The sequence below is a fragment of the Podarcis cretensis genome, assembly GCF_951804945.1.
Source record: "Podarcis cretensis genome assembly, chromosome: 8".
In the NCBI taxonomy this organism is placed as follows: domain Eukaryota; kingdom Metazoa; phylum Chordata; class Lepidosauria; order Squamata; family Lacertidae; genus Podarcis; species Podarcis cretensis.
Window position 1 is genome coordinate 36,794,190 of NC_137177.1, and position 19,600 is coordinate 36,813,789.

The 19,600-nt window shown below is 49.3% G+C and overlaps 2 protein-coding genes across 6 annotated transcripts; both read right to left on the reverse strand.

Moving 5' to 3' along the window:
- Window positions 1–20: 20 nt before the first annotated feature.
- MEAF6 (MYST/Esa1 associated factor 6) lies at window positions 21–9,662 on the reverse strand. Of its 4 annotated transcripts, XR_013841896.1 has the most exons (9): window positions 9,410–9,662; window positions 9,066–9,181; window positions 8,037–8,124; window positions 7,316–7,361; window positions 5,885–6,074; window positions 2,134–2,163; window positions 1,903–1,961; window positions 1,339–1,372; window positions 21–673 (listed from the first exon to the last, which is right to left on the reverse strand). XR_013841896.1 is itself a non-coding variant. In XM_079988499.1 (8 exons), exons 1-8 carry the CDS (start codon window positions 9,512–9,514, stop codon window positions 665–667), a joined length of 618 nt encoding a protein of 205 aa, XP_079844625.1. In that variant the 5' UTR covers window positions 9,515–9,662; the 3' UTR covers window positions 21–664. The 4 variants fall into 4 exon arrangements, 2 of the variants coding, with proteins under 2 accessions (XP_079844625.1, XP_079844626.1); XR_013841897.1 differs by lacking the exon at window positions 2,134–2,163 and having other exon boundaries at window positions 9,410–9,657; XM_079988499.1 differs by lacking the exon at window positions 1,903–1,961.
- A 1,629-nt stretch (window positions 9,663–11,291) lies between these two features.
- On the reverse strand, window positions 11,292–18,989 carry SNIP1 (Smad nuclear interacting protein 1). 2 transcript variants are annotated; one of them, XM_079988466.1, is made up of 4 exons: window positions 18,552–18,989; window positions 15,221–15,323; window positions 14,320–14,897; window positions 11,292–12,791 (listed from the first exon to the last, which is right to left on the reverse strand). In XM_079988466.1, the coding sequence occupies exons 1-4, from the start codon at window positions 18,629–18,631 to the stop codon at window positions 12,527–12,529; spliced, it is 1,026 nt and encodes a 341-aa protein (XP_079844592.1). In that variant the 5' UTR covers window positions 18,632–18,989; the 3' UTR covers window positions 11,292–12,526. The 2 variants fall into 2 exon arrangements, with proteins under 2 accessions (XP_079844592.1, XP_079844591.1); XM_079988465.1 differs by lacking the exon at window positions 18,552–18,989 and adding an exon at window positions 16,292–16,368.
- Between the last annotated feature and the right edge of the window lie 611 nt (window positions 18,990–19,600).

Below are 19,600 nucleotides of genomic sequence, written 5' to 3' on the forward strand. Positions count from 1 at the left end.
GAAACAAGCTCAGTGAGATGGAAGTTTGATGGCTTTATTTACAAACAAAAGACAGAAGTGTTTTTTAAAAAGAGAGAGACTCTGCCCCCACCGCCTTTATCCCTCTCAAGCATCAGGAGAATTAAATAGTCACCTTCCTGCTCCAACCCACTGCCTCTTTGAAGTAGTTCCCCCAGCATCACCACAGTCAGGGAAGAGGACCTACATAGACAAGGGGGCAGCACAGCTGGACCATTTCTTTTCTTTCTTTTTTATAAAAAAGTTGTAATTTAAATATCAAGGTTTGTTGTTGTTGTTTTTTAAAAAAGCAACATCAAGAGGCAAAAAAGGGGGTTATAATCAACCAGAAGAAACAGAAGGAAACATCAACAAGAGCATTTCCTGATGGTTATTTTACACATGATGGAACAGCAGCAGTGAGGCTGGCCAATCCAAGGTGGGCGTCTGTTGCCGAACAGCTGAGAAGGAAGGAAGCAAAGAAGGAGCAGCTGCTGCTGCCGTCACAGATTGTCCCCATCAACATCATCTGAGCTGAGCTGAGCCAGGAGACCTGGGCAGTCTGGGGTGGGAAAGAGCTGGCCTTGTGCTTATTCAGTCTCCTGGGGCGGACTGGGATTTGGGGCAGGAGGCAGACAGGCTCTTGGAAGATTCAGCATGGAGGCATCTAGTAATCCTGTGGCAGGAAAGAATAAGGTGGCAGGGCATCAGTACAGCTGCTCCCACAAACTGCTGCTTCAGAATCCCACCCCACTCTTTGCATTCAGTGTGGGGAGAGGGAGGAAGATTTAGCTCAGCAGGGGCAATGCCAGAGAGAAAGGCAGATTTAAACACTGCCTTGGGTGAAAACACAAGAACGTAACTGCCTGCTGGTTCAGGCCAACGGCCCAACTAGTCCAGCATCCTCTTCTCACAATGGCCAACCAGATGTTGCAGTGGGAAACCAGCAAGCAGGACCCAGGCATAAAAGCAGTCTCCCCTCCAAGGGTTTCCAGCAACTGAGATTCAGAAGGTTTACTGCCTCCAATAGTGGAGGCAGAGCCCAGCCATCATGGCTAGCACAACCCTTTCCATGAATTTGTCTAATCTTTTAAAGCCGCCCAAGTTAGCTGTGTGAAGAAGCTTAACCACTTAGACACATTGCCCTCCATTCATTAAGTGGAGGATGAGTAGAGGAAGGATTCACCCCTTAGTGAAAAGATGGGATTTGTCTTAACTCCTCATCCACCCTCCCCATCCCAGAATTCTGTCACTGAAAGAAGAACTGGGTGGAGAGGGAGGGCAGGGGATTGAAGGTAGGGGGCGGAGAACAGCATTCCAAGGTCAGAGGATGATACTTACAGCTCGGGGCTTTTTGTTCAATTTGAGATCAATCCTGCAAGGAAAGAAAGAGAAAGGAGCTTTCAGATGAGATTCAGGGAAAAGTCAGATCCAAAAACCAAGCCACAGAACGTGGTTAATTTGTCCCCAGTTGCCAATTCAGCCAGGCCAAAGCAGAATCTGCCCCCACCCCAACAACATACCCCAACCCTGCACAGAAATGCAGTTTTCTACCCACACAATCAGAAGGAAAATGAATTAGAGAGTTAGCCAGCATCCATAGACTGAGTTAACATGTCATGCGCTATGTTAGCAGGTTAAAGAGTGCAGCTCTTTTGAGGAGAGAGCGGATGTCAGATTGAAAGAGGATTTGGCTACCCCAGCCAAATCAAGGCCTTGTGTTTCTCTGCAGCGGGGCAGAAAAAAGGCCAAGTCCAACATGGGCCATTGGCTTCAGAAAGCAAAGCAAGAATAATCAAGTTTTCAAAACCCCAACAGAAGTTTATCTGCTTTTTAAAATGATGTAAAGGAAGCGGAAGAAGGAAGCCGATTGAATATTGCCAAGGTTATTAAATAAAAAGTTACCTCCAATGCGCTTTTGTCTGTATTTTAAAAAACTTGCCAGCCTAACCTAATATACATACCTACAATTAAACAGATAAACTATGGGTTAGAATAGCTTTGACCAGGCATGGCGGGAGGGAGGAGTGGGGGGTGGGGGGGGGGAAGAGATGAAAGCAGGGGATGGGGGGTTGGTGTGGAGAAAGGTCTACGGACTATAAACACAGCACAATAACTAAGTCAAGTCAAACTTACTCAAAGTCATAATCAAACATGCCAGACGGGCTGAGGGGGCAGCATTTGAAAGGAAGAAAGCAACAGACATTAATATACTAAGGAATTAAAATTAATTAGTCGATTAGCCACCCTAGCAAGTTTATTCAAAAATAAAAACAGAGCCAGTGGCGATGATCCAAACTTCAGAATAGGGCATCTGATGACCAAGCACCGGCCTTTAAAATCCCTCCCTCTCCCCCCCCCCCCCGCCCCACTCCCAGCCTCTCAGCCTGGCACCCCACAGATTCCACCTCCCACCCCACAAGCTCTGTGGAGCATTCCTATGGGGCTCAAGGGGAGAAGAGCTGCAGGGGGAGGGAACAGGCAGGTGAGGAGGAAGAAGGATGATGGGGAGGGGGGCAAAGGCAGCTCTTAAGGGCAGAGTAGCAGTGGGTGGGAGGGAGCTGACACGGAAAGGTGGGAGAGCAAAGGCAGGAATAAGCAGCACCAGAACAGATTCAGTCCCAGACATTCACGCACATGCCAGCCTCACTCACAAACCCCGGTCTGGATTCTTGGGGGATTGGGATTTTCAACAGACCGGTCAAACACAGCATGGCTATGAGACTCCTGGTCCGGAGCACCCAGGAGGAAGGGAAAGCCTGAAGCGCCCCACAACATCAGTGGTTTTTAAACAGAGGTTGGAGGGCCATCATCTGTCGGGGATTCCTGAGCTGCAACTCCTACACTGCAGAGGGTTGGAATCCTGGAATCCTGTCCAGCTCTATCAACTCTGTAAATCTTTGATTCTACCCAGCTGCCAGATATTCTGAATGCCCACCTAGGATGTGAAACTGTGGCAGACTCCCATTTTCCACCCCTCGCCCCCCTTTCCCACCACTACTTTTTGCACTTTCCTAGATTGCACTTTCTCTATGGGGCAGGTCCCTGCCCTCTCACTGTTACAGAGCAGCCTGGACCCAGATGGGGCTATGCCAATAGCCATAACATGCTGCAGTTAGAGGTGACATTTCACCTGCATTTTCCATCTGACATCTGCTCAACGGAGGCCTCTTTCCTATTTGGAGTTGGGCCCTTGGCAAACCCCCACTAATTTAGGAGCATCCCTTGCTGTGGACCTGAACTGCACCCCTGGGGCGGCTTCCCCCCCCCCCCCCGCAACCCATAAATGGGTTTGCTCAAGAGGGTCAGCATGGAGCAGTGGTGAATCAAATGCCCGGCTCCAAACAGTGAGTCGCCGGGTGAACCATGCCTAACCTACTCCCAAGAGCTGCTGAGAGGATAAGAAAGAACCATAATTGTCACCCTGAGCTCCTTGGAATGAAGAATCAAAATTTACTAAAATAAAGCTACCTCCCTCTACATTATTGGTGGGGAACTTTTGGTCCACCAGGTGACCCACCATGGTGTTTTGGGTGCCATTCCAGCCGTGGGAGAGCTGAGAAGCAGAGAATGATTGGCTCTGCTGGGACAGACCAGCCCCATCGGGCCTCCTCTGCCCTCAACTGTCACCTGCAGGCAGCCATTCCCCCCAGGCTGCCTCTGTGGGAGAGGTGGGTACCAGCAAGGCTCATTTCATCAGCTTTGCTAGAGGCCTAGCTCCATCAGGCACCTCCTGCTCCTGAACTGTGCCAGCTGGTCAATAGAGGAACAGCTGTGCAGAAATCGGTACCCAAGTTTTTGTTTTCATTTTCCTCTTCCCTCCCTGTTCCGTTTCCCTTGCATTTCATGGCTTGTTTGTTTTTAACAGACTGTAAGCCTGCAGGTGGGGACTGTCTTGTCTTGATCATATGTACTCTAGTGGCCTAAATTGTGGAAACCTTTTCCTGCCTTTACCAGTCTGATTTTGCAGTGACTGAGTCTCCTTATACCTCTTCAAAAATTTAGAAATGCCACCTTTAGTTAAGTTTCCACCAATATTCTTCTAATTTCTTCATAACTGTAGCCTTGTTCATTTAACAGTACTATTTTACATCGCTTTCTGGGTTACCAGTCAACTCTTTGCACCACTTCTTTAATTTTATTATGTTTTACAAGCTCACTAAATGAAAGAACACAAAAAAACCAACCAACCTGATAGCAATCACCTAACACACTAACCAATGTCCTCCTCTCAGCTCCAGTACATAACATCAACAGCTGAATCCTACTGTGACCTGACTGGATCATTGCCAAAACAAGATGACACCTGATTGGCTCTCTAAACACTCATGCTCATTGGCTACATTCAAATGAAGGATAGGCATATCAGCATAAGGAAGTTGTGCTTCCCTTTTCTGGTTATTTAGGTATAACTTTTTACAGAATACAGGTAAGTGAACTTAATGTTGCATTCTTCATTAAATTATCTCTCCATTGATATAGTGGTGTTATGAGCCATCAAACCTCGGAAATACACCTTTTCCAAAAGGTTTCCACAATTTTGTCCACTAGTCTAAGCTGCTCTGGGAGTCTTTTGGGCTGAAGTGCGGGACGCAAATGCTCCAAACAAAACAAACAAAATAAACCACGCCTACCTTTCCCAGCCCTGATGGCAGGTGAATTAGATGTAAGAAAATTCAAGGTAAGGCTTGAGACCTCAAGCTGGAGCCCCCTCTAAGTGCTCTCACCCCGACTCTTCCTTTACAGGAAAAATGGGCTGCTTTTTAACGGAACATCTTCGTCTATTGCCCTGCACAGTAACAGGGAAAGGGCAGGATTTTGCCTGTAAAGGAAGAGTCAAGAAGGCACCTTCTCCTGCTTCCTCTTCCTCTGCAATCACACCTTGAACATCCTATGACCTGTCATGTATTTTTATTTATGTACAACAGTCCTACCCCACCTCCTTCCATCCAAGGAATTCAAGGTGGCATTGGCTGGTTCTCCCTCTGCCCATCTTATCGTCACAAGAACCCTGTGAGGTAGATTAGCCTGGAAACAGGGACAAGAGCCCCCAAGGTCACCCAGTGGGAGCTTCATGGCTGAGTGGGGATTTGAACTCTGGTCCCTCAGGTCTTAGTCAAACACTCCAACTCTGCGGTTCCCGAAGTAGTGCCCCTTGGGGGACAGTGTGATTCCTTAGGGGGGCACTAAGAGGCAAAGGGGTGGAGGGGGGAGGCCGCTAGAGGTGTAAATAACACCCAGACTTCGAAAAGCTGGTATCAATGTATCAAGTTCATCAGTTTTCTTGAAATAATTAAGCTAAATAGCGTTAACTGGATTTTGAATAAATGTGCAATTAACTGTTACTGTTTTGAATTCTAGTGTGTTATTATCTACCTTAACGGGTCATGCAAACCACTATTTTGAATAATGCTTTTTACAGAGTAGGGGGCACTGGGGATGAGGTTATGGAACCAAGGCAGCGGTGGCCTGAAAAAGTTTGGGAAGCACTGCTCTAACTGCTGCACTGCACTCTCCCTGTCCACCTGTCAAAGTGGCCCAAAAATCCAGTCCCCCAGCCCTGCTCTGTGCCATCAAGAGTCCTTTCAACACCCACCTCAAAAGAAAGATTTGGTAGGGTTAGACTCTCCTTCATGGGAGGTTTTTAACCAGAGGTTGGACGGCCATCCCGCAGGGGTTCTTTAGCTGTGATTCCTGCGGCACGGGGGCTGGACTAGATGCTCTTTGGGGGTCCCTCCAACTCTACAATTCTATGATTCCAAGATCAAAACATGTGCCAAGCCAGAGGGGGAAATCCTCTGGCAGGGTATTTGCCCTTCAAGAGAAGGTGCCCTCTAAACCCCCCAACTCCAGCTCAGCCCACACACCTGGCCCTCGCCCACCTCACCTGTGTCGATTTTTGTTCTTCCGTTTTTTGTGGCTACTGTGGTGGCTGCCCGAAGTGGAGGATGCCGCCTTCTGGGGCTTCACCCCTTGGACGGAGCCGTCCAGCTCTTCGGCTTCTTCTTGGCTCGGTTCGTTCTCCTGGTTGTGGAAGTCTGGGGAGGTGTCACTCTCCGTCCCGCTGCCAGGCTCCCCTGAAGGAGAAATCCAGGCGTGCCTCAGAGCTCGGAGAAACAGCTGTTCTCATTGGATCTGGTCAGAAGGTCAGCCCCCAGGGGTCAGGAAGGAAGCCCCCACAGCAGGGGGGAAATGTGCTTTTTGCAGCCACACCTGAATTATCAATTTACTTTTTTTTTTAATTAAAAAAAAAATCATTATATTTCTAACCTATTCTTATCTCAGAAAACTCAGAGCAGGATGGAAGAGTAAATAAGTGAGAAACATGGGCTGATTTGGGTGATGCAAGGGTTGCCCTTCTCCTTGATGCACTAGCTTTCCACATGAAAGGCCTAGTGTCAGCCAAATGTGCCGAATTAGTAGATATTCTCACTGGTCTGTTTGATTAGGCCTAATACTTACACAGAAGAAAGACCTGCACATGCAGACAATAGATTCTATGTGCTATGGTCATCTAAATGATATAAATCACAGCCTTGGCTTACATGAGGGAGTGTTCCATGGAAATCCTATGCAGATGGCACAACGTACCAGTGCAAATTACTGATGTGATGCCAGAATTGTTAGTGGGGATGTGGGGAAAGAAGCACCTTCCTCCACCCATGGTGGGACTGCCCACAGGCATTCAAATGCTGGACAATTGGTCAAGAAATGACCAAAATCCTCAAAAATCCCAACACAACTTCACTGCAGCTTTAATTACTAAATCTGTGGGAAGAGCAACTCAGTTTTCAGCTCTCAGGGAAAACCTTGCAGGACTTGTGACTTCTGCTTTGGTATAAAAATATGTGAAGTTTAGCATTAGCTGAAAAAATAACTCCTAAATTACTCGGTGGCAAAAGCTTAGAAGACCCTGAAAAAAATTACACTGTTTGGTGGGATATTATATTATACATAACAAGCACACGGGACTCTCTCTCCACAGCGTAATATGAAATTCAGCTTTCCTAATGGTCTTAAGTATTCTACCAGTCTAATATTGGGTCTCACCTAGATATACTGCACTTTTTTTGATATTTCTATTGTTTTTATTGTATTGGGTTTTTTATTTACAGTACTTCAATAAAATATTTAATTTTTTTTTTTAAGTTTTCCACGTGCAGGGAGCTTTTGGCATTCAATCCTGCTCTCTTCCAGAAGCGGGACAGTCCAACTCTGCACCTTCTGAGTTGGATTTCACAGCATCTGTGAAGTGAGCAGTGTGGAGACAAGATCACAAGAGAGGAAGGGGGCTCAGCAGGAAGGAAGGCCAACTTACGTTTTTCAATGAGCTGGTCCTGAACTCCTGCCAGTGCGCTGACCGCCTAGGAAACCGAAAGAGACCAGATTGAGGAGGATTGTGGGAACTTCTGGGAGACTCCACCCCATCGCCTCCTTCTCAGGCCACTCAAAGAGGTGCCACATTTGGCTGGACTTCCGAGATTGTGCCATAGGACAGGCACAGGTTGCAAATCCCACCCCACTCCAAGTACTTGCCCTACTTTCTATGCTTTGGCAGTATCTCCCTTGACAGGATCTCAGGCATCTAGTGATGGGGGAAAGCTTCCTCTGCCCCAGGAGGGCTGGCATTGGTCCTCCCTCAGTGCTCAGAGGACAAAGAACAAACTACACCTGAATAAGACAAGGTGGGAAGGAAGGAGACTGGGAGGACCCAAATGGTGTGTGTTGTGGGAGAGGGCTGGCCAAAACTGGGCAGGAATAACTCCAATGCTTTCAAAATAACAAATAAACACAGTTTGCTCAACCTGAAAGATGTCTAGAGAAGTTGAGGGATCAGTTCAGTGACTTCTTCCTGTCAATAGGAGAGGATACAGGGAGACTACCTAGAGGAGGACCAAAAGTTGGAGGCAGCAATGCTTCTGAGTACCTGTTACTGGAAATCATGCAATATGCTTTCCACGTGTTTGGGTGGAAGAAAGGACATAGGAGGGGGAGACGTCAGAGAAACAACACAGGCCTCGCCCCCAGGTTGCACTCACAGCAGCTGATGTGACTGAAGACTTGCTGAAAAGGCGCTCGGCTTCTTTGAACTTGCGGTTCCGTCGGTCATTCTTGCTGTTGGAGTTCCTGGAAGCAAGAGAGGAGAAAATAGATAGAAACAAGTTTTTCTCCCTGACTCAAAACACTAGAATTTGTGGACCTTCAACTGAATATTTAGGACAGCTACACAGCACATTGTTAAACTATGGAACTTGCTCCTGCAGGAAGCAGTGCTGGGCACCAACCAAGATGGCTTTGGAAGAGGATTAGGCCAATTCATGGAGGAGAAGGCTATCCACGGCTACTAGCCAGAATGGTTATGCTCTGCCTCCATGGTCAGAGAAGGTAAATACTACTGAATGCCAGTTGCTAGAAACTACAGGAGACGAGGGGGCTCTTGACCTTAGGTCCTGCTTGTGAGTTTCCCGTTGGGGCATCTGGTTGGCCACTGTGAGAACAGGATGCTGGACTAAAAGGGTCACTGGCCTGATCCAGCAGCCTTCCTATTGGCTGGTGTAAGTCAAGGGCAGACCTGTGAAATAGCATCTCCCCACAACCACCACCTCAAACGGGGAAACCACCCCTCTCTTCTCAAGAAGAAGTGGGAGGGAGTGCCCTTTTGCAGGCCGCCTTCTGGACTCTAGAATAAACTGTGGCTGCTGTATAACAACAGATTAAGGCCCAGGCCCAGTGGGTCACACACACACACACACACACACACCGGACCCCAGAGAGGTGGCTGTAGCCCCTGCCCCAAATCAGGGAAGGAGCACTGGTGAGGCAGGAGGTGGAGGGTGGGGGGAGGAGAAGGAAGGAGTAGCTCAAAGTGGAAGGGGGGCAGCAGGGAGTCACCCGCAGCAGTCCAGGCCATGGGACACCCCCCAGAAGAGAGCTATAGGGTTTATCACTTAGAGCAGGGTGGACCTGGCACAGTTGCAAAGCGCTTTGCTAGAGGTCTCCTGTTGCTACCCATGACGCCAGTCCTCTTTGAGGGCAGCTTTCCGTTTTGCACCCCGCCCTCCACTCACTTCTGGTTGGTCAGGTAGCGGTCCCAGCCTCGGATGATGTTGCCGTACATCTGGGTATCTTCCAGGTAGCTGCCCTCGAAGGCGTAGATCTGCCGCTCCAGGTTGGCCAGCGTCTCCTGCAAAAGGGCAGAAGGGAGAGAGGAAACATCGGGCGCGCGGTGGGGAAGGGCAGCGGGGAGCCTCGCGGTGGGTGGGGGCGTTTGGAGGAGCAGGGGCAGAGAAGACACCCCTCCCCGCGCCCGCCCACGCTGCCCGGGCCAGGGGCATCATCATCATCATCATCATCGCCCAGGCCTAGCCCTCCCCTCCCCTCCCCTGGCGTCGGGGGGGAGGCTCCTACTCACGGCCAGCTCCTGCTTGCGCTTGACCAGCTCGGCCAGCTCGCGACGGGTGTCCGGGATCTGCGGCGGGGCGCCGGCCTTGGTGGCCGCCCCGTGGAGCGCCGCCATCGCCCGCGAGAAGGAGGAGAGCGAGCGGCAGGAGGAGAGGCGAGAGGAAGGCCCGACCCAGGCAGGCGAGCGGGAGCGCGATGCCGGGCGGAGCCGCTGGGAGCAGCAGAGGCTGGAGCCTCCTCCTTCCCCGCCGTCGGGCCAGCCCTTGCGCGGAGGCGGAGGCGGAGGCAGCCAAGCGGCGGTTGGGCGGCCCGCAGGCGGCAGTCCCCGCCCTACCAGCTCCCTCCCTTTCGGCGGGGCTTCCACTCCGCCGAGCCGCTCTCGATAAGCAGCAGCAGGAAGGATGGAGGGGCCGGAAGGCTCCGCCCGCGCTTCCCTCTTGGATCTAGAAGCGCCCGCCGGTCCCAATCCCAGCCGATGGGTGGGCTGGGAAGGGTCGAGGAGCCGACGGACACAGGCCCACGGATTCCCGCCGCCCTTCCACCTGGGGAGGTCTTTCACCCCGCCAGGAAGCCAACTCACAGTTGGGCTCCCAAGCCTCTGCCTTTCTGACGTTACTCAGCAGAAGAGACGATGGAGAAGAGTTGCACTATCGCCTCCGTTCAAATATATTTAGGGAATGTCAACAGGCCAGGAGGAGTTCCTGGGATTCTTTCAACGGGGCAAAGGGTGCAAGATGAAGCAAATATTTGTTAGGAAACAGAAAGCAATTATATTTCGAACCAGGTGGCAGAGGCCCCTCTGTCTTAGGGAGTGAGTGATGTGTGACCTTATATCCCTTTTCCTCCAAGGAGTTCAAGGCAGTGCACATGGTTGCCCTTTTATTTTTGTTCTCACAGCAAACCGGTGAAGTAGGTTAGGCTGAGAGGCAGTGACTGGCCCTAGTTCACCCAGTGAGCTTCATGGCTGAGTGGGGATTCAAACCCTGGTCTCCCAGGCTGTAAACCAGCACTCTAATCACTGTATCACACTGGCTGTCTTTTATCTCCTCTGTGCCAGTAGCAGATCATCCAAACCTAAGCTCATGGTTTGTACACCCCAGACAAACTGTAAGCCGGAAACTGAGAACGCATTAGGACAACACATTAAGTGAAATAATTGCTAAGCTGACAGCAATTGTGATCTCCTTAGGGAGTCCACAGTTGGGTTTGGCATTATAAAGTGGGTCATTCAGTTGAATGTACATGGGCAGAGCCACAGAACACATTCACCTGCCCATCTGAGACTAGGTTGTCTAATATGTTCTTTCATGGATTGGTTAAGTCCATTCTTTGCTGCTCTTCCTTTTTAAAAATTGGGGCTGTATGTGTCATCCCAATTTTGTGATTTTGCTGCCTGCAGTGTTAGAAACTGAGATATGAAAGCTAGGAGCTAAATGGCACCTTAAACCTAGGTTATGGGAGCAACAACAGAATGTCTAGGTGCAATTTGTTACAACTTGAATACAAAGGCAAAAATGAATGAACTGCAGCTCAAATATTCTGTTCACTTTTCACATGGTCTAGTCCTTCCCCTGTTCACCCCCGCCCCAACATTCTTAAGAGGGTCACAATGGCACTGTATTGAAAATAAATATTTTGGTATTGGATTATGGGGCACAGGCTCTAAACAGCTTACAGCGTCACTCCTCAATAGTACAAGGTTGCAGTGATAGAATGGTTTGCCGTGCTTGCTGAATGCCATTTTTAAAAAATACACAGAGCTTTGTAAACTCTACTTTTGCTGCTTATCTGTAATATCACACCAACCCACCTGTTTTCATTTAAAAGTTAAGTAGGAAATAACATTATCAATTTGGAGAAAGGAATAAAAAAACCACAGCAATATAAACATGTTCAAGCTAAATTTACAAATCCTTTATTTAAAAAAGAAAATAGGGACTTCTGGGAAAGGCGATACTGCTGTCCAAAACCATCTCCATCACCTAAAAGCTTGAAAATCTGCATTTTGGCCCCATATTTACATGCTAAACTTTATCCTAATATTCTTCTAGACATGCACACAACCCTATGCACATGGTACATTTATGCAAACAGGAGGTGCTCTCAGAAAGTGTGGGGCAGTAGGAAAAGTTACTACCCCTACACACAGCAAGTTGTGTTTCCTTTATTGTAAGGCAGCTACACACAAAACTGCAGCTACAGAACCTGTGCACAAGTTTTCAGAGTGCAAAAGGGTTGTGGGTGAAGGTCTCTTCCACCTCCCTTCGTACAACACTAATACACCTCCTGCCTCTTGCTATCAGTAAGACAAAAATATAGTAGCATCCACATTGAAAGAAAGGAAATTAAACTTACTTAAATGTTTTTTGGAAACTATCCACCATGCTAAGTGCAAAATTATTCATGGGGTAATACAGGTGCCTGAGAAATGAACTTAATGCTCCCTTCCCCTCAGTGGTAAAGCCAGACAGAGGAGACAGAAAACTTCCTTTTCACTCCAGATTCAACTGCCACGGATCTGGAAAGTATATCCCTGAAAATGTATTTTGATGCACAATTTCCTACATGAATCTCAGAAATCTACACAATTTTTTGCAAGTTCTTTTACCTCAACACATTAATAAATCGAACTGCTAGAGACATTACAGAACATCCAACAGGCTTTAAATCAAAATTCTTTTTTTTCTTAAAAAAAAGTTGCATCTATCATTTTTTAAAAAAACTGTGTGCAAGCAAAAAAATAAAAGGGGTAGGGAGAAGCAAAATAACCTGTTTGTTTGGAAAAGGCAATTTTTGTACAGGGTGGTTTCTTGTTTCAGAGTCTTAAATTAAAAGATACATTGAGAAACTCTAGCAACACAGCTGCGATGTCAGCTGGGCATCAAAAGTGACCTCGCTTTCCTAACACCTTCTGATTAACCCAAACCATTTGAAAAGCAACAGTTGGCTCTACTTCAGTGCCCATAACCATCAACTGAGTGTGTGAGAAGTTCACAAATTAACATGACTAGCCATAGGCAGCAGATTTTAAGGCAGTGAGAGGCATCGGGGCAGCAATGCTTCAGTCCACACAAAGGATCTGAGGCTCAGCTGCAGAGAAAGTTTAAGTCCACCCCCTGATGGGCTGTCAAGTGGATTCTTCCTCCTCTTCCTCCTCCTCCTCCTCCTCTGCCTTCTGGTCCACCTCTGAGGTATCTGATGACTCATGGAGCAGAACATACTCCCTGCTACTGAACCCAAATTTCAGGACATCCTTCTCTTTCAGTTCATAGTAGCGCTGAGGCTCAATGCGCTGGTTGTTCAGAAATGTGCCATTGCCTGAGCCAAGGTCAATAATGTAGGGTTTTACCTTCCGGCCCACTGTGCCATCAGGGCGGGTGTATTCCACAAGCCTTGTAAGAAACAAGAGATTTGTACTGATTAACAGCATAATATATGGGAGCCCAACTTCGTTAAGATTTCTCCCAGCTTCCAGCATCCCACAACAACCCTGTGGAGCACATCTTAAAACATAAAACTCCTTTGAACATAACTGACAGCAGAGACCTGTGTGCTTATTCAGGAAGAAGAGCTATTTAGTTGTGACTGCCTTGCTCAAGGAGATCAGCTGTGGCCCTTTCCACCTTGAGAAATTTGTAGCTGCCCTAATCTTTAGTGGAACTATTGATAATGAACTTAAAGCCCCATAAGGTCTGCTCTGGTTTTAAACCTTCAATATGCCCCATAATTGCAATTTCTGATCACTCCCAGTCCTCACACTATTCAGCATATCAGGAATGGACCAGTGGACCAGATCCTTAGACAGGAATTCAAAGTCATGCTCTTACGACTGTTCTGTCAGCACAAATATTTCTGTTTGCCAAGTACAGCTTGGCAAGCCCCATGTCTCCTGGGTGCTGCTCTGGGGGTTCTCCTGACCCTTAAGAGATCTGGAGGAGGCATAGGGAGGGTAAGCTCTGTTGCACTGGCTTCCATTAGTTTACCAGGTTTGTCAAGGCTGGCCCTTAATTCCCCCACCCTCTGCCAACGTCATAATACTGCCAGATGACCGGCACATGCACATGTTGAAGTTCAAAGGAGCATGCCTTCAAAGGGACTTGCTGTAACCACTGATTGGCAGTCAGAGGGAGCTCCTTTGAAGTCATTCTCAAGAAAGTGGTTTGGGTTCAAGCTGCTTTCTCCATAAACAAAGCATTTCCCCCTCTGCAGAGAAAAAAAATTCTCTGTTCCAAGAAGGTTTGAATCCACACCCCTTCCTGCAAACAATGCAAGTCCCCTCAGCTATGCTAGGGAGTTCCTATCAGCACCAACAAAGAACCTGCGTGCAAAGGAACAATTGGGAGCTTAAGTTAAATTCTTTATTACCGTGTCTATACCTGCCCCACACTTCACATCCTCTATGTAAGGCCAAATGGGGAGCAGGTGACTGTAGTCTGTGGGGAACAGTTTCATGGACCAAACTGGGACCTGTGCCAGGCTTAATTAGGTCCTTGGGCTAGAAGCTCCCCGACACTTGCTTGAGACTTGTTGCTTGTTTGTCCCAAGGTGAAGGAATTAGAAAGGCTTTACTAGGAGACAAGGCTGACATCAAATTGCAGGCAAGGAACTTTAAAGCAAGGATACTTTCTCAATAGCGACATAGTGTACCAGGAAAGAGGAGCTACGGTCAAAACGACAGCAGATGAATGTATTTGGCATAAATTTGCTGGAGAGGGGTAGGACAACATGGAGGTAGCAATTACAGGGCGTATTTATCAATAAAATGATGTATCCAAAGTCCTTAACACTGTCTCTTGCTGTATAGATCCCAGCCAGTAAGAGGGGAGTATTAATAGCTAACTTGAAATTAACAGCTACTCATAGCTCATAGAGGCTCCTAAGCAGCTACATATCCACACCCACACCTGGGTCAAGACTTACCGGTACTGAAAGACAGCGTGTTGTTTTGAGCAGGAGGGGTGGTCAATAGGGATATCAGCAATGCGTCGGTGCCTGCCCAGCAGGTAGGCACTCTGCCTGTGAATGTACATAACTGGGAGAACCTCGTCGTTCTTGAAAGGATACAAACGCCACCGCTTCTTGGGGATCCGTGCTTCTGGGGGCTCGCTGTATTTGATCACGACACCACGGAACGTATTGGAATCCTCCAGAAGTGCACCAGACAGTTCAAAGCTTGGTTTCTCTTTATTCCCTGGCTCTTTGTCTGTGCTGTGTGACCCCTCTGCCCCTGGATTCTCTTCGTCACCGCTGGCTTCTGCCTGCTCCCGGCGCTCCCGACGTTGCTCATTATATAATTCCCTCTGTGCCTGCTGAACCTGGAAGCGATGACCGTCCCTCTCCCTTTCGTGGCCCCCAGGCTGATCCCGGTGGGGCTTCCTTCGGCCAGAATGGTCCCGATGTCTGTCTCGGTCATTGCTTCTTTCCTGCCTGTGGCCCGGCTCAGAGTGGTCTCGATGTGGACGCTCCTCATGCCCCCTCTGGGAGCGTTCTTCTCGCTCCTACATTAGGGCAATAGCAAAAGGCAAGTTTTTAAAAGTTCTGTTCATGAGTATAAATAAGTAAAATGGTTTCAGCTTTTCATATATTTTCTAAAACTGTAAAACTGTTATCACAGCATGCTGAATTTAATAGCCACACTACAAGGTCTGTTTGGAAAAATTAAGCTATTGCACAATCTAATGGCAGTGCTAGTGTTTGTTTAGCTTTTTTTTTTTTTTACACCAGTAACTTTTGTTTCCTCAAGTTGTCCATACTTGCTTTAATCCCAAGTGTACAATACAATACAAAGCTTCTGTCAGTTTTATCTGGTATGCCCAGTTACCTGCTTTACTTTAGGTATCACATGATGCGGACTTCGGCTTCTTTTCTCTCGGGGGGATTTGCTTTTTTTGTTTGAGGACTTGTTTTTTCTTTTTGACTGTGACCTTTTAAAGATATGAAACCAAGGTTAAGCACATGAATTCCCATCAGCAAAAAAAAGGCACATGCAAGTCAACACACTTGATCCACTGTGGTCTGGTATACAGCAATTCAGAGGTGAGAGTGGGGCATCAATAAGGAATATATACCCGACATTTGCAGAATCATACAAGGCAGCTTAAAAGGTAAAGGTACCCCTGCCTTTACGAGCCAGTCGTGTCCGACTCTAGGGTTGTGCGCCCATCTCACTTAAGAGGCCGGGGGCCAGCACTGTCCGGAGACACTTCCGGGTCACTTGGCCAGCGTGACAAAGCTGCTCTGGCGAGCCAGCACCAGCACAGCACATGGAAACGCCGTTTACCTTCCCGCTATAAAGCGGTACCTATTTATCTACTTGCACTTAGGGGTGCTTTCAAACTGCTAGGTGGGCAGGAGCTGGGACCGAAAGACGGGAGCTCACCCCGACGCAAGGATTCGAACCGCCGACCATACGATCGGCAAGTCCTAGGCACTGAAGTTTTACCCACAGCGCCACCCGCGTCCCACAAGGCAGCTTAAATAAAGTTAAATCAACAAAGTACAGAAGATAAAAACGCAACCAGGAAGCATAACAAAACAGCAAATAAAGCCAACAACTATTTAAAGAGACAGCAGGTGACACAAAAACAGGGGGCTGTGAGGGCTTCCTGTATCTTTCCACTGTCTGCAATTCCTCCTATGCTTAAGCAAGATCTGAGGTGAAGGCCAGTGGGATAAGGAGACTTTCACAGTTGAGGGGGCATACTGTACTTGCTGGGAGTTGCAGTGCAAAACATCTGGAGGGCACCACGCTGCCAAAGGCTAGTATATGTAGCACCACTCTCACAGTCAACAGGTGAAACTCAGTTTCCCTAATGTGTGTTATCTAATCAAAGCCCAATGCCACTACAGAAGCACTTAACCCACATTTCCCATAATTGTCATTCTGCCCTACCTCACCTTCTTGCAAAGCCAGTCAAGCCAGACTTGAATAGGAAAAAGTTGCCCGGAGACCATTGTATTATTCGTTGTCTTCATATCCCACCTTTTTTAGGCATGGAGATCAAGGTGGCAAACATGGTGCCAGCTACCCTGTGAGGCAACTTAGGTTGAGAGAAGGCAGTGGCTGGTCCCCAAGGTCACCCAGGGAGCTTCATGGCTGAGCGGGGGCCACATGATCTCCTGCAATGATTTTGCAAAGTTTTTTGCAGATAAAATCGCTCAGATTCGGGAAGAAGTAGACTCCACCGTGGGAGCAGGGCCAGGGCGGGAGAGTGCTAGAGTCCTGTCTAGTCAAGTTGTGTGGGATCAATTCCAATCTGTTACCTCCGAGGATGTGGACAGGCTGCTTGGACGAGTGAAGCCAACCACCTGTCTCCTTGCCCATCCTGGCTTATAAAAGCTAGCCGGGAAGGACTGGGCGATGGGCTTCGTGGGGTGGTGAATGCTCCGTGAGGGAGCCTTCCCAGACCCGCTGAAAGAGGCGGTTATTACACCCCTTCTTAAAAAACCATCTTTAGATGTGGCCACAATGGCCAATTATCGCCCAGTCTCAAATCTTCCATTCTTGGGCAAGGTGATTGAGCGAGTGGTTGCTGAACAACTCCAGGCACGCCTGGAAGAAGCGGACCATTTGGATCCCTTCCAGTCGGGATTCAGGCCTCATCATGGGACTGAAACTGCCTTGGTCGCACTGGTTGATGATCTCCGGCGGGCTAGGGACAAAGGTGAGAGCTGTTTCCTAGTTCTGCTGGATCTCTCAGTGGCGTTTGATACCATCGACCATAACATCCTTCTGGACCATCTTGAGGGGCTGGGAGCTGGGGACACTGTCATACAGTGGTTCTGCTCCTTCCTCCTGGGCCGTGTTCAGAAAGTGGTGGGGGGGGATGAGTGTTCAGACCCCTGGGCTCTCACTTGTGGAGTGCCTCAGGGTTCTGTCCTCTCCCCCATGCTTTTCAACATTTACATGCAGCCACTGGGAGAGATCATCAGGAGGTTTGGGCTGGGTGTTCATCAGTATGCGGATGATACCCAGCTCTACCTCTCTTTTAAATCAGAACCAGTGAAGACGGTGAAGGTCCTGTGTGAGTGTCTGGAGGCGGTTGGAGGATGGATGGCGGCTAACAGATTGAGGTTGAATCCTGACAAGACAGAAGTACTGTTTTGGGGGGACAGGAGGCGGGCAGGTGTGGAGGATTCCCTGGTCCTGAATGGGGTAACTGTGCCCCTGAAGGACCAGGTGCGCAGCCTGGGAGTCATTTTGGACTCACAGTTGTCCATGGAGGCACAGGTCAAATCTGTATCCAGGGCAGCTGTTTACCAGCTCCATCTGGTACATAGGCTGAGACCCTATGTGCCTGCGGACTGTCTCGCCAGAGTGGTGCACGCTCTGGTTATCTCCCGCTTGGACTACTGCAATGCACTCTACGTGGGGCTACCTTTGAAGGTGACTCGGAAACTACAACTAATCCAGAATGCGGCAGCTAGACTGGTGACTGGGGGCGGCCGCCGAGACCATATAACACCGGTCTTGAAAGACCTACATTGGCTCCCAATACGTTTCCAAGCACAATTCAAAGTGTTGGTGCTGACCTTTAAAGCCCTAAACGGCCTCGGTCCAGTATATCTGAAGGAGCGTCTCTCCCCCCCCCCATCGTTCTGCCCGGACACTGAGGTCCATCCCCGAGGGCCTTCTGGCGGTTCCCTCACTGCGAGAGGCCAAGTTACAGGGAACCAGGCAGAGGGCCTTCTCGGTAGTGGCGCCCGCCCTGTGGAACGCCCTCCCATCAGATGTCAAAGCGATAAACAACTACCTGACATTCAGAAGACATCTGAAGGCAGCCCTGTTCAGGGAAGTTTTTAATATGTGACATTTTAGTGTATTTTTCATCTTTGTTGGAAGCCGCCCAGAGTGGCTGGGGAAACCCAGCCAGATGGGCGGGGTACAAATAATAAATTATTATTATTATTGAACCCCGGTCTCTCCCGTGTCCGACACTCTTAACCAGTACAGCACACTGACTCTCGGTCCTTCAAGGCTCCTTTTTATAAGGCAAAGGGCAAATAAAGCGAGTCGGCCCACGGCCTCGCGTCCCCCCTTCCCCACGGAGCGCCAGTGGAGGAGGCGGCGGCGCTGGGCCGGGCCGGGCCCCTTCCCCTCACAAGACACAGGAGCTTCTGAGCCCATCCCCGCCACCCCCGGGCATCATCACCTGCCGGCCCCCGAGTTCCCCGGCGGCGGCGAGTGGCTTCCGCGCGGGCTCCGCTTCCGCCGACGCTGCGGCTCCTCCATAACACCGCCGGCCTCTTCTCTTTCTTCTTTTCCTCCCGCTTCCGCTTCCAGGTCGTCGCCGGGGTCACTATCGAGAAACACTTCCCATCCAGGCTCGATGCCGCTCTACTTACTGTGCGCTCTATGGTTTGTCCTGTGAGCGGAGTTGTCTGGCCTCGACTAGTCGTGGTCAGACGCCCCCTGGCGGCTACTGATAAGACATTTACTTAATCATGCAGTGATGGCCAAACTTGGCCCCCCAGCTGTTTTGGGACTACAGCTCCCATCATCCCTAGCTAACAGGACCAGTGGTCAGAGATGATGGGAATTGTAGTCCCAAAACAGCTGGAGGGCCAAGTTTCGTCTTCACTTAATGGGTTCATTTATTGCGTTTTCATAACAAACGAGAGAGAGAGAGAGAGAGAGAGAGAGCAGGAAGCTCCCCCCCACAAAGCCGTGTGTGAAGCGCTGAAGCGCTGCAGACGGAGGGAGGCGCGATAAATACGGAATCTATCACTGGGGGAAAGGAGATGCTTCTCAATCCTTTCCGAAACAGCTCTAGACGTGACCCAGAAGTGAGGCTCGCGACTGCGGGGCCACCACGTAGAATGCCCCGTCGCTTGTGCTCGCCAGCCGCGCCTAACTAAGCTCACAGACCTCCAGGCGCTTTCCATGATGGGCAGGGACAGTCGGGGGCGGGGGTTGAAAACAAGGACAGGCTCATCCTGAGCAGGTGACCGCTCCCCTCCTCTCTCTCCCCTTCTCCTCTCTTCCAGTCCCAGCCTCAGGGATTGTTGCTGCTAAGCTGCTTTGCAGGACAGTTTTCGTGTGCAAAGCAAAATAGCCAGAATACCCGCACTGGACTATGTTAAGAAGGATTCAAGCCAGAACAACCCCGTGCTTAGCCGAGAGCGGCTCTTCTCTGCTTGCCTCTCGGGAGGAACGGGGCAGCGGTCCACGGTACCCGGAAGTCGGCGCAGGCGGCGCTAC

What these genes read in the sequence shown, in the direction of transcription:
- MEAF6 (XM_079988499.1), bottom strand. Translation starts at nt 9,514, where the DNA reads ATGGCGGCGCTCCACGGGGCGGCCACCAAGGCCGGCGCCCCGCCGCAG. An exon ending in CGCTACCTGACCAACCAGAA is followed by an intron (nt 8,125 to 9,065) that starts GTGAGTGGAGGG and finishes TCTTGCTTCCAG; the next exon opens with GAACTCCAACAGCAAGAATG. An exon ending in ATGTTTGATTATGACTTTGA is followed by an intron (nt 1,373 to 2,133) that starts GTAAGTTTGACT and finishes CTTTCCTTGCAG; the next exon opens with GATTGATCTCAAATTGAACA.
- SNIP1 (XM_079988466.1), bottom strand. Translation starts at nt 18,631, where the DNA reads ATGGAGGAGCCGCAGCGTCGGCGGAAGCGGAGCCCGCGCGGAAGCCAC. An exon ending in GGGAACTCGGGGGCCGGCAG is followed by an intron (nt 15,324 to 18,551) that starts GTGATGATGCCC and finishes TATCTTTAAAAG; the next exon opens with GTCACAGTCAAAAAGAAAAA. An exon ending in CACGCTGTCTTTCAGTACCG is followed by an intron (nt 12,792 to 14,319) that starts GTAAGTCTTGAC and finishes GTTTCTTACAAG; the next exon opens with GCTTGTGGAATACACCCGCC.